Raw genomic sequence first — 12,747 nt, 5'->3', positions numbered from 1 at the left:
TAGTTTTGGAGGCTGAAGAGAATCACTCTTTTAATCACTCTGTAGAGAGCAAAGCTGTTCCTTGTTTTCCAAGGATTTCCCTTTGCTCTCTGAAGGTGAAGCTGTTCCCCCTGACAGCACCTCCTGGACAGCACAGTGACACCCAGGCTCCCTTGGTTTGTTCCCTTGGGGACATCCTCATTGGCACACAAGGGATGACACCGTGGGGTTCTGTGCAAACCTTTCCTCCTGCTGGAATGTCTCTGTCCTCAGGGCAGAGACCAGGACACCCCAGAAGGCTCTGCCATCACCTGTACCAGAGCAGGTCACAAATGATCCCATGCACTCACAGACCTTGCTGGCAGTGTTTAAGGAGGATGTATTTTAGGGATAGAACTCTCAAGATGATTTCCCACGGGGCAATTCCAGTTTGCTCTTGCCCTCACTGTTTTGCTGTTCCAGAATATTCTCTGTTCGGCACAGCACACAGGATGTGGAACCTTCTCTTCCCCATTTAATTTGAGACACTATCAAAACATGTTCATCTTCTCTGACATTCTCAGTATGTTGAATGAAAGATTTTCTGCTTTGAAAAGTCTGTGAAAAGATCTGCCTTTCCCAAGTGCCTTTTTTACTAAAAAAGAGATATATTCAATTTTAAATTTTGTTAGCACTGTTTGTTAAAATCACAAGATGATGGGAAAATTTAAAGAATGGCAATACACTGCTTGGAAAAAAAGAGACCCAGATCTCAAAGGGCTGCTTGTGTGGGGGTTTTGTTTAATTTTTTTTCCCCAAACTGTAGGCAATAGAAAAAAAACATCCAGGTAGTTCTCTCTGCATACCTGTTGTGCATTCTTCAAAGAGGAAAATCAGCAAGCTGGGAAAGCAAATACCAGCCAACAAAAAAGATTTGCTAAAAATACTTTCAGCATGTTATCTGTTAGCTTGTTAGAGATGCAGCTTTAAAAGGGTTTTTTTTTCCAAGGCTGGCACAGCATGAAACTGTGTTTAGCACTTGGGACTGCTGTTAATATTCCGTTACTTTTTCTCTTTGGTAATCAAGGTATTATAAGCAAAAAGTTTTTTATTCAACTTTCCCAGAACCCTAGGAGGAGGAACAGGGCAGGTATTTCTGAAATAAGGCCAGAGTGATGTTCAGTGTGTCTTCAAAAAAAATCCTAAAATATTTTAATGTCTTGGGATACTCATTTGGAACAGAGGCCTCATGGAAAGGATGTGCATTTTGCCATGGCCTGATCATATTTTCAAACCCAGGAGCTGCTGCTCCTGTTTCTGGGGATGTGGGTGGTGGGAAGGGGGACGAGAGCCAGCCCCAGAAGAGTGGGAGTAGCAGTTGGTAAAGAAGTGGAAGTGAGCCAGAAACTGGCTCTGGGAAGGATTTTTGGTTGCCAGTGGAGAACTGATTTGATGGAATGAAGGGTCTGGGGTACAGGGGCTGTTGAGCAGAGTTGAGATGAGATGAGGAGTGACACAAGGGATGGGAGAGTCTCAGGAGGTGAAGAGTTGCAGACAATTCTTGTTACATCATGTTAAACTCTGAATCTTTAATAAATTTTCATGTAAATGTTTCTTCATCAGAGAAGGCAAATTAATGACCAGGTACAGATCCACTTGGAGAATTTAGAATGTGGGTCTTCTTTTTTTTTTCTCCTTTGAAATTCAATTTTATTGATGTAAGATGAACTTAAAGCATCCATCTCCATCCCACCATGGCAGGGTCTCCAGGTTCCCTGGGCTGGTTTCATCTCCCAGACTGTTCCCAGTGTGCTCCTCTGCCCTCAATGCAAACAACTTTTCCTAAAGCTCTGTTTTACAGCCAAAGGGGACTGAAGGATGAGCTGCTCTGAGTTTTATTCTTCCAAGTTCCTTCCTGTCCTCCAAGGGGAGTGCTCTGGATCTGTCACCTTGCCCTGTTCCCTCTGTGCTGCAGGAAATCCTAGAACAGGGGAGATGTTTGGGTCATCAGATGCTTCAGTCCCCTTATGGAAGTTGCAGAGTAGGAGAGCCTGGATCAAAGATCTTATGTTAAATTTGTTGAATAATTTAGGCAGAAACCTTACAAAGTCACCTAGTCCTGCTCTTTATCTGGAGCAGGATTTACTTTGGAATCAAGTCAGGTTTCTCAGGATGTTGTCCAGTAAAACGTTGAGTACCTCTAAGGCTGGAGCTACCAAGACTTTTATGGACAAACTGCCCCTCTACCTCACTGTAAAACATTATTTTGTCTTTTATATTCTCAATTCCATTCAGAACTTCCTTGCTGCCACTTGTGCCTATTGCTTCTTTTCCTTTTGCTGTGCACCTTCCTTGGAAAGCTGAACCTGGACACAGGATTTTGGGAAGCAGCCTCAGGAGGGGGAAATACTGGGGAATACTCAGCTCCCTGAACTGCTGGCTGCACCCTTGCTCCTGTAGGCCAGATGTGCTGATGTCACTTGGTTGGGGGTCTGTTGCTTTTGTTATAGTTTCTGATATCATTCATGTTTATTTCTCTTACAAGACTTGGATTGGGAATCGAAGACGGAAATATCGTTTAATGGGGATTGAGGTCCCACCCCCTAGAGGAGGTCCTGCTGATTTCTCTGATCAATCTGAATTTGTTTCTAAATCAGCACTTAATCCAGGAGAGGAAACTGCTACTGAAGTGGGGGATGATAATGATAGGAATGATGAAGTATCAATCTGCTTATCTGAAGGAAGCTCACAAGGTATTTGGAATGCAGTTACTACTGTGCCTATATTTTCAATTTTGTGCAGTGTGCATGCTTTGGATTCTGTTGTACACATTCAAAAACGTCTGACAGAGTCACAAGTGCTCCACCCCGCCTGGGCTGAAGGTACTGTTTGGTCTCTTTCTTCTGCCTCTGTGTCTCTGAGTTTTGTTGGGTTTGTTGTACAAAGGCTGGAAAAACCTTTGATCATAAGAGTCCCATTTCTGCCAGATTCATCAGAAATGAAGTCAACAGTTCACGTTCTGCTGGTGCTGAAGTGAGAGCTGGGCAGCCAGTACAGCTGGGGAAGCCTCACTTCCCAAGGAAGCCAGATTTTGAAAATGCTCTCTGCCAGCTGCTCAGTTCTCCCCAGCCAGCTGGAATGGCCATTCCATTTGTCACCCATCCCTGGAGGTGCCCAAGGCCAGGCTGGACAGGGCTTGGAGCAGCTTGGGACAGTGGAAGGTGTCCCTGCCCACGGCAGGGGTGGCACTGGATGAGCTTTAAGGTCCCTCCCATCCCAACCCATGATTCCACAGCTCCATCCCCGTGATGCTGAGCCACCCCAGGCACTGGTGGGGCTGGAGCTGCTGCTGGTACTGAGCAGAGCTGCTGGGACTGTGCATTCCCATTTCTCCTGGCAGGGAACCCCTCAGCTCAGGCTGGAACAAGGAGCTGCCCAGGCCTCCTGCTGCTCTGTCTGACAGGCAAACACAACCAGCAGATCAAAGCCAGGAGCAGGGGACAGCCCAGGAGCCTTGGAACTGCACACACAGGGGGTGTCCTTAGTAAACTGCAGGATCTGGAGGGAGAAGTGCCTTCAGCTGAATTCCCTGTTCCCTCCCAGGAGCCCATGGGATCGATGTCTCCCTGCCCCTCCTGTCCATGAGCCCGGCACATCCCCCACTCACTAATTGCTCCCAGTGCTAACAGGAGATCAATGGAGCCTTTGCTCTGCAAGCTAAAAGAGAGTCTGACCTCGGGCCTGCTGCTCTGCAGCTCAGTGTGCCAGGCTTGGTCCTGGCATGTCCTCAGAACAGTTTCAAGGGAAGAGCCAGGGGAACGGAGGCGGCTGGGAATGAGTTTGGGAGAGCTTTGTCATACTCCACTGTAGAGGGAATAAGATGATAAAGAAATGGGTCAAGTGATTGAAAGCCAAGTGAGATGAGGAATCTCAGATCCTTGATTTGCCTGAGGTGTGGAAGGAGCTGATTTAAGTCAGAGAAAACGGTGACAGGGAAGAGTCTGAAGTGTCTGCAGTTCAAGTGAGGAATAATTCCATGTTGGTTGAGCCAGGCTTTCAGCAGGCAGGGTGAGGCTGAACATCTGGGTGCATTATTACTATCAAAGCCTAAGGAAATGCAAGGAAATGACAGGATTTCCACAGCATTCAGGAATCCCACCTTCATTCCTTTATTCTCCCACTACAATTATTTCTGTTCATTTCTCCAGTTCAAAGGAGGAGGTATCACTGCTGCAGCTCAGCTGGTTTTGAACTTCCTGGAAAATATTTCCCCCAATACCCATGAGTTATGTTCAGTCCCAGACAGGGAATTGTTCTAATGTTTGAGAACTGCAACTTTTGGTCCTAATTTATTAAAAAAACAAAACCAAAATGGCAAAAAACCACTCTGAAAGATAGACAAAAGCAATTTTTGGTCACCTAATTAGAGTGATTAAAGTTGATGGCTTCTGCTTTTAAAATGTAATGTATAAATATAAAAAAAAAAAGCTGTGCTGTGATGCAAAAGGGATCATTAAAGCTCTCATATTGCCTCACCTTCTTTAATTGTGTGTTAATTGAATCCACAGTGTGTAGGTGGAGGCCATTAGGGCTGTGCCAGTTCTGTGAGCTGAGGATGAATGTTTAAGGACTTGGGAATGCTGTAGGGAGCTGCTTCCTTCAGCTGTTGAATCCAAGGGGTGACTGCCAGGGTTACAGAGTTCCTGGTGCCCTGGAATGTCCCTGAGGAGTGACCTCACCCAGTGACCTCCACCCATCCTTGCTCCCTTTGATCCCATGTGCTCGTGGCACAAACTGTCCTACGGAGCTGTGACCAGTGGTACATTGAGTTCATTTGAAACAATCCCCAATCAAATTTGCTCAGTGTAGAGATTTTTAACTTAGAAATTGTTTAAAACCATGAACTGGCTCTCTGTGGTCTGGCCTAAACATTTCCCTGTCTTTGGTAATCCCAGGGAAATCCTGTTATCCCTGTGTTTGTGTGAGGGTGCAGACTCTCAATCATACCTGAACCTTGCTGCCCCTTCCCTCTTTTCCTCTTTATATTTAATATGTGTCATAGATTTATGTTTTAATATGCAGAAGTCAAGTAAATATGAGAAACCAACTTCAATTTTAGGGGTGAATAGACTTACCTTTTTTTTGGGTTTTGTGTTCTCCTTGGCTTTTAAGGTCAGTGGAATCATCTCATGCATTGTGGTTGAAATACCAGGGTAAAATCTACTCTGTTTTCAAGTGTTTATACATAAAAAAGCACTTTAGGTTCACTGGGGATAAGCATTTGCCATAAGTGACCTCCACCCATCCTTGCTCCCTTTGATCCCATGTGCTCCTGGCACAAACTGTCCTACGGAGCTGTGACCAGTGGTACATTGAGTTCATTTGAAACAATCCCCAATCAAATTTGCTCAGTGTAGAGATTTTTAACTTAGAAATTGTTTAAAACCATGAACTGGCTCTCTGTGGTCTGGCCTAAACATTTCCCTGTCTTTGGTAATCCCAGGGAAATCCTGTTATCCCTGTGTTTGTGTGAGGGTGCAGACTCTCAATCATCTGAACCTTGCTGCCCCTTCCCTCTTTTCCTCTTTATATTTAATATGTGTCATAGATTTATGTTTTAATATGCAGAAGTCAAGTAAATATGAGAAACAAACTTCAATTTTAGGGGTGAATAGACTTACCTTTTTTTGGGTTTTTTGTTCTCCTTGGCTTTTAAGGTCAGTGGAATCATCTCATGCATTGTGGTTGAAATACCAGAGTAAAATCTGCTCTGTTTTCAAGTGTTTATACATAAAAAAAAGCACTTTAGGTTCACTGGGGATAAGCATTTGCCATAATCTGATCAAGTTTTGGTTCAAAACCCATCAGTGTCTGCAAGGGGGAAGTGGGATTTAGATATGTACCCCAGAATTTTAGGGAGTGCAGAATTTTTCATGTAGGAATTCACTTTAATTTTTAAAAAAACCCTTCTGCACATCTCTGATGTGAAACTCTTCATTACCTTTGAATATTCCAACCTGAACCTAAAAATGGGAAGGTTTTGGTGCAGAGAATAACTGAGAGTTTTGTTGTTGTTTCAGGTGGCACTTGGTTTGATGTTGGCCTGAAATGCTTGTGACAAGATGTCTTTTTAATAAGGCAGATATTCTGTTTATGGTTAGACATTGATACCATGACTTTGCTGTTGGATTTAACTGCTGTGACATTTAGTGGTAAACACCATTAATGGTCCTTCAGCATAAAATTGGAATGAAATCTGACAAAACCAATTTATTTCTGCAGAAGAGACAAATGAAGCTCTTCAAAATGAAGAAATTGGCCATAAAGATGATGACCAGAATCCAGTTTCCGCTGATAATGTGGTATGTTTACCTTTCCTTTTCCACCAACTAATAACTCCTTAATTAATGTTGAGGTTGTTGTCCAGCACTTGTGCTTTTCACTAGGTGATAGCTTCAGTTGTGTGTGTTAAAAGTCCTTCCTATTTGAGTTTTAAAAATGTACTAAAAATTCTAAAACACAGCAGGAAAAACCCTAAAACCTTCAGTAGAAATTGTTTACAGAGATGGTGCCCAAGAGACAGCTCCCCAACCTGCCTGAGCCCCAGATTTTGTCATTTGATACAACAATGGAACAAACCCAAGGAAGAGTTTCTTCGTACTTTGTTCTGAAGCACTGTAACAAAACTTCTTAAAAATGCACTTAAAATTGGACTAAAATACATTGTATTTGCATAAGAGGTTTTCCTATTTGAAATTCTAATCAGTTCTTTCCCCTCCTATCTTAAAAAGTGTGTCTAAGAAGGGGAATGTGAATGTTTGGCAGTTACTTAGAGACTCTTCCTCAAGCTGAGTCTGAAACCAAAAATATTGGAGTCCCAGTGTTCCTGAGGGTCTGATGGAGCAGCAGGACTCATTCAGCTGGGCTGGCAGACACTGGAGCACACAAAATGTGCTTTATCCTCCCTGCCTTCAGCACAGGCTTGGGAGCTTGGTGGGTCTGCCAGAGAGAGCTGGGAATGCCCCTGGAAGGATTTCTCCAGTGATTTCAGGGAAATTCCTGGTGTGCAGGCAGGAGGGGCCACATGCTGCAGGAAAACATGAATTAAAACCTCAGGAATGATCCATGGACATGGATTGGGTCAGTGGGGGCCCTTCCCTACACTGGGTTAAACACCATCCTAAAAAATAGGAAAATTGCTTTAACTTATTATGGACAGGTTCATAGATGTTCACAACTTGTCAAAACAATTAAAAACAATAAAAAAAAAAAAACTTGGGACGTATTTCTGAGTCTTAGTCAGTGTTAAGCTTGGCCTGAACACTGTGCTTTAGGTGTCTTTAGAAACCCAGTATAAAAAGCTCCCCACATTTTTGTGAATTGTCCATATTTATGTATTTGAAAATGTCCATATTTATGCATTTGAAGGTGTCCTTGGGATCAGCACCCCTGCAGCTAAGGGGATGTGGCCAGGGAGGGTCAGAGGAGAACTCCCTGATTTCTTTAGGCCAGGAGTAGCTCAGGACTTGCTGTGAGGGCTGGTTTATCCAGAGGGATAAACTTCCAGATCCTCCTTTGCAACAATAGAGCAGAGCAGGGGCTGTGAGGGGATAAATGTGCAACTTAAAGTCAAAAAGCTGGGCCAGGGAGCTCCTCCTCTGTAAACAGCCCGAGTCTCCATGGCAGCAGCTCCCACTGGATTCCTGCTGGATCTCCTGGCTGAGGTGCATGATTGCCATCTAATGGGGCTGCATGGCTCAGAGCTGCTCAGGAGCCAGCACAGAGCTCTCCCTCCTTCCTTCCTTCTTCATCATTTATCTATCCTCCTTCATCCTTCCTCCTTCATCCTTCATTGCTCCTGACTCTTTGGGATGTGGATTCCCGTTTGTTTGTCTCCTCTGTGTGTTGGAATGAACTGTTCGCTTCTGTTTCAGAAAATAGAAATTTTAGATGATGAGGAGAGTGATCTGATCAGCAATTCTGAAGTGGATCAGATGAGTTCTCTTTTGGATTACAAGGTGAGTGACTGGGCCATGTCAGGGACAGTGGGATAATCCCCAGGGAGTTCAGGGGCTGGATCTGTCAGGAATTCAGCAAAAGCCTGTGGGATCCTGAGCTCCTCTGCTGTTTTCCCAGTGTGCACATCATGCCCTCATCCCACCTCCAGCCACTTTATCCATGTTTCAACCCAAATCAAGGCAGGAAAACCCCAATTCTACAGAGCTGCAGCTCCCTCCATGTGTCCCAACAAAGGGATTTATGGAGCCACCCCAGCAGAACTGTTCTCGGAATGCTGCAACACTGTTCCTGCAGCGTGGTGCTGCCAGCTCTGGGAGGGACTGGACAGCTGGAAGGAATCCTTGGCTGGAGTGGGGGCATCTGAGGAGAAGGCATTCCCAGGACATGCCTGGAAGTGGAGGCACTGGGAGGGAGGAGAAGCAGCTGGACCCTGGCAGCTCCTGTTTCCTGGCAAGGCTGAGGGTTGTGTCTGTGCTGCTCCCCCAGGAGCTGCCACAATTCCACCTCTCTTGAGCTTTTACCTCCAGTGCTGATTTTTTTCCCCTAAGAAACCAGGTCTGTTCTCCTGATAATAATCAATTACCAAAATAATAAACAGATCATCTCTCCAGAACAGAAATTCCTCCTTCCAGCAGCGTTTTCCTGGGAAGGGCAGCGGGGAATGAATCAGGAGAGGGAATGACCTTTTCTTAATGTCACCTGTCAGCGCAGTGAGAGGCTTGTTGTGACAGTGCCCTGCAGAGCCAGGGCTTTGTTTGACAGCACTGATTGCTCCCTGAGTTTTCTGCCTAAATCTGAATTCTTCCCGGGCTGAGCGAAATCCAGAGCTAAACAGGCAACTGCTAAATATCCGTAGGGAAGAACTCAGCTGACTTTTTACAGAAGCCTCAGAATTGCAGCTCAAATACTCCTCTCTCATTCCCAGAGCTGTTATCACCTGGAACAGTGTGGTGAGCAGGGCTTTCACTGAAAAAATGTGAATTTTCTGGGAAAAACCAACAAAAATATAATTTTTAAAGGTTTGTTGCAAACCTTTAGAGCAACATGTAATACACTTTTCATGTCAACTAAAGCTGAATTCCAGCCTGTGTGAGCATTAATATCATCTTTTTTTCATTATTTTCTCATGAGTTGGTGCTATTAAGCAGAACCCTTCTGCAAAAATGAGCAATGCCTTTGATCTTGTAACCTAAATAAACAGTTTGATTTTCATGATCTTTGCAAAAGTGAATAACCAGACAAAATTAATTTTAGCTCTGCACTAATCAACAGGTTTAGCATTTTGATCCACTAAGTTTGAAAGAGAAGAGATACTTGGAATAAATGGAAATACTTATTTCCATTTATTTAATGGAATTCCATTTAAGTAGTGGAATTTTTAACTAAGAGATTTGCAAGTATAGATTGGGAAAATGCTTTTTTAGCCAAAGCACACAAATTATTTATTTTTTTTTTCCTCACTTTGTAATATATTGCATCCAGTTCCAGCCTCATAAACAACTCTGTGGAGGCTGGGACTGAATGATCTGTAAGGTCCCTTCCAAACTGTTCTGTCACTCTCTGATATTCCTGTTTATTCTCTAACCCGAGGGATCCTGAGGAGCTTGGTGAGCTGACACTTCATCCACATCAAACCCAGCTGCTGGAGGATGTTATCTTTTAATTTGTGGTAGCTTTGAGGAATTTTCAAGTAATTTCCCTGGTTTTTGTGTCAAGCCTTCTGCTGCAATAATGAATTTATTTGCTGTCGCTTCTCTCAGCCCCCTGATTGCTTCTAGGAAGAGATCTGGGCTTTGGTTGTCATTGTCACTGAAATAGTTTAGTTTTGACTCAGGGGTGTTTAGGTGTGGTTATTCCAGTGCTTTGTCCTGTCCCCATCCCTGTAGGGATTTAACAGACACGTGGATGTGGCACCTGGGGGCATGGTCAGTGGTGGCCTTAGCAGTGCTGGGGGATGGTTGGGCTCAGCCTTGGAGGGCTTTTCCAGCCTGAAGGATTCCATGGTTCTGAGATCATTCCCAGAGCTCTGTGCTTTCCCCACAGAATGAAGAAGTCAGGTTCATCGAGAGTCAGCTGGAGAGCCACAAACAGAAATATTTTGAGCTGCAGACGTTTACCCGGAGTTTGATACTTGCAATTAAATCAGATGATAAGGAACAGCAGCAGGTAAATCCTGGAGCAGGTTTAATATCAGAATTGATGTTGACAGATGCTTGTCCTTTTGTGTTGTGTCCCTCCCTTGGGTTTATTCCAGAGGCTCAAATTATGTTTAAAAAACTCAAACAATTTTCTCACACTTTTTGTTTAAATCACCGCTGACATAAAACCCACACCTAATAGTGCATATACCATATATTAGATATATTTTTCCCTTGTAGGCTCTGCTTTCAGACTTACCTCCTGAACTTGAAGAGATGGATTTCAACCACACCTCCCCGGAGCCCGACGATACCTCATTCAGCCTCTCGTCGCTGTCGGAGAAGAACGCCTCGGACAGCTTGTGATGCCTCTGTGCTGCAGGACACAGCAGAAAGCCCAGGGAGGTGCAGGAGAGAGAGAGAGACAGAGAGAGGGGCTTCTGCTCTGCAGTGTTCCCAGCCTGTGCTGGAGGGCAGCTCTGGCTCCTCACAGCCTTGCACTGCCCGGGAATTGGCAATGCTGGGGTTGGAAAATCAAAGAGCTGGGTGAGGGAAGGGTTCACTGGTAGCAGCTTGGCCTCGGGTAGGATTAACTCTGACTCTCCAGAGCAGCTCTGGCTCTGTAGCAAAGTCTTTTTGAGCAGGGATGCAAGAGTGGGAAACACACACGGTGAGTTCTCCAGCTCCACGTGCTCCCCAGGCCTGTTTATTATATTTTTCCCCATTTTTACTCAGGTAGGTGGACTAAAAATTGGGGATCCAAATAGAATAACAGGCTTTCTCTGAGTTGTGCTTGAAAACCTGAAATTAAATTGAAGTGTTTTTAGTTTTCTGATTTGAGATTGTTAAATCTTCCATTTTTCTGACCAAAATAGCTGAAAAAACCTTGAAAGGCTAACTGAAAAAATTGAATTATCATGAATAAATTATTAATGCAAAGAAGCAGTGATAAGTGTTGGAAGAAATGAGGTGGAAATGGGAACCCTGATACCTGCAGGACACAACTTCCTAATACAGTAGTAATGGGATTGGGTGTTTGCACTCTTTAGAGTTTAATGATTGTAGTCACAGTTTTTATTTGTCAAAGCTTGAATGCTAAAATACTGCTTATTATTTTAATTCTTGGTTATGTATTTTTCCACAAACTTTGCTCCAGTTTACCAAGCCAGTCAGAATTCCACAGCTGCATTGCATCCTGAAAGGTTTTCCAGTGTTGGAAGTGAGCTCTGCAGATCTGGTTTGAAGCCCTGCCTGGTGCAATTTTGGGCAAATGCCATTTCTAAACTGTGATCTGGATTGCAGGCAGAGGCTGAACTGAATTTCTTCTTTCCCAGAGCTGTTGGCACTGAATCCCTTCAGTCCTGTGGTGGAAAGGCTGTGCAGAGATGTGCAGGTGGATGCAGGGGGCTGTGCTGGTGTCCAGGGAATGCCTGGCCAAGGCAGTGCTGCTGTGGTTGACAGGGCGGTGACCAGTCCAAGGCAGGTCTCAGTCCTGGAGCCCTTCTCCTCCAGGATGGTTCTGTGGGATGCTGCAGGTGCCTGCCCATGGCATTGATGCTCCAATTCCAGCCTGGATATCCCTCAGCAAGCGTTTTTCACACAGATGCTTCAGTCTGGTAAAAAACCTGATCTTCCCATGTTATGCCAAATAAAATAATTGACTCTGGGGAATCCTCGCTCATGCAGTGAGTAAACCCCTTAATTTCAGTGGGAGGTCCAAGGTGTAGCTCAGAAAATCCAGAGTGTTGGGGAGATAACACCTTTTTTTCCTTTATTTCTGGGATTAGACTCAGGTTTCAGGGTTTTCTCAGTCTGATCAGTTCCTCCCTAAGCACTTGTACAGCTCTTTCTGTTTAGTATCAGTAGTGAGCTCTGTTCTTTCAGGTTTTTAGTCTCTCCTCTCCTTGGGCATGAGGAGCTTTTAGCAATATTGTTAAATACCAGCTGCAGAAAGGGCAGGAACGGTTTTAAAAGGTGTTCTGAAAAACCAAAAGTCTCACAGTTTTACTCCCTGTACAGTTCTGTAAGTTCCCAGCAGAGCCACCCTTCCCCAGGGAAAGCCCAGAGTTCCAGGCTGCTGGGCCTGGGTGTGAGCTGAGGCATTAAAACTCTGAGTGGAAAGGAGGTTTGTGAGCAGAGCTCACAGTGCTGTCCTTCACAGGGAGGACAGAGCTGAGCTGGAATTCTCTGAAAAACTCATTTATAAAGGGTTTTCTGTGCCAGGCTGACAATGGTTTCTATTGCTGTTCTCTTTAGACAGGAAATTTGTGCCACTGACAATGAAACCTCCTGTTTTCTGTGAAATTAACATAAAATAGTGCTGGGATTTGCCACTATTTGGACCCTGCTTTCCTGCTTCTTCCACTTGAATTCCCATGAGAGAGTGCAGGATACTCTTAACAGGAGTTCTCAATTTCATGGTCAATTAAATCACCTGCCTTCCTGCAAGAAAAACTTCCATTGATGATTCCTACTTTGCTGTCTTGCTGCTATTTCATATCCAAACAAATCGAAGGAATGAATTTTGAATGAACTGTTTGCTAGATACAAGCAGTGATATCAGTCCCTGTTCTCCAGGGAGCTGGGATCCTCTTGGATGTGCAGCTGAGATGAGCTGCAGTCAGAGCCCACC

The 12,747-nt window shown here is 44.4% G+C and overlaps 1 protein-coding gene across 2 annotated transcripts in view; it reads left to right on the top strand.

Annotated features, from left to right (window-relative positions):
* Window positions 1-10,950, top strand: part of HDX (highly divergent homeobox) — a 35,941-nt gene extending 24,991 nt beyond the window's left edge. For both annotated transcript variants that reach the window (XM_041396612.1, XM_041396611.1), the window contains 5 exons: window positions 2,504-2,711; window positions 6,241-6,320; window positions 7,893-7,976; window positions 10,021-10,143; window positions 10,356-10,950. In XM_041396612.1, the coding sequence (XP_041252546.1) occupies window positions 2,504-2,711; window positions 6,241-6,320; window positions 7,893-7,976; window positions 10,021-10,143; window positions 10,356-10,481 (621 nt within the window). In that variant the 3' untranslated portion in view covers window positions 10,482-10,950. The remainder of the gene's footprint in view (window positions 1-2,503; window positions 2,712-6,240; window positions 6,321-7,892; window positions 7,977-10,020; window positions 10,144-10,355) is intronic.
* The last annotated feature ends 1,797 nt before the right edge of the window (window positions 10,951-12,747 follow it).

The sequence above is a fragment of the Onychostruthus taczanowskii genome, unplaced genomic scaffold (assembly GCF_017590055.1).
Source record: "Onychostruthus taczanowskii isolate IOZ18803 unplaced genomic scaffold, ASM1759005v1 scaffold13, whole genome shotgun sequence".
Lineage (NCBI taxonomy): Eukaryota > Metazoa > Chordata > Aves > Passeriformes > Passeridae > Onychostruthus > Onychostruthus taczanowskii.
Note: the sequence above shows the minus strand (reverse complement) of the source record. Positions and strands in the feature narration are given on the sequence as shown.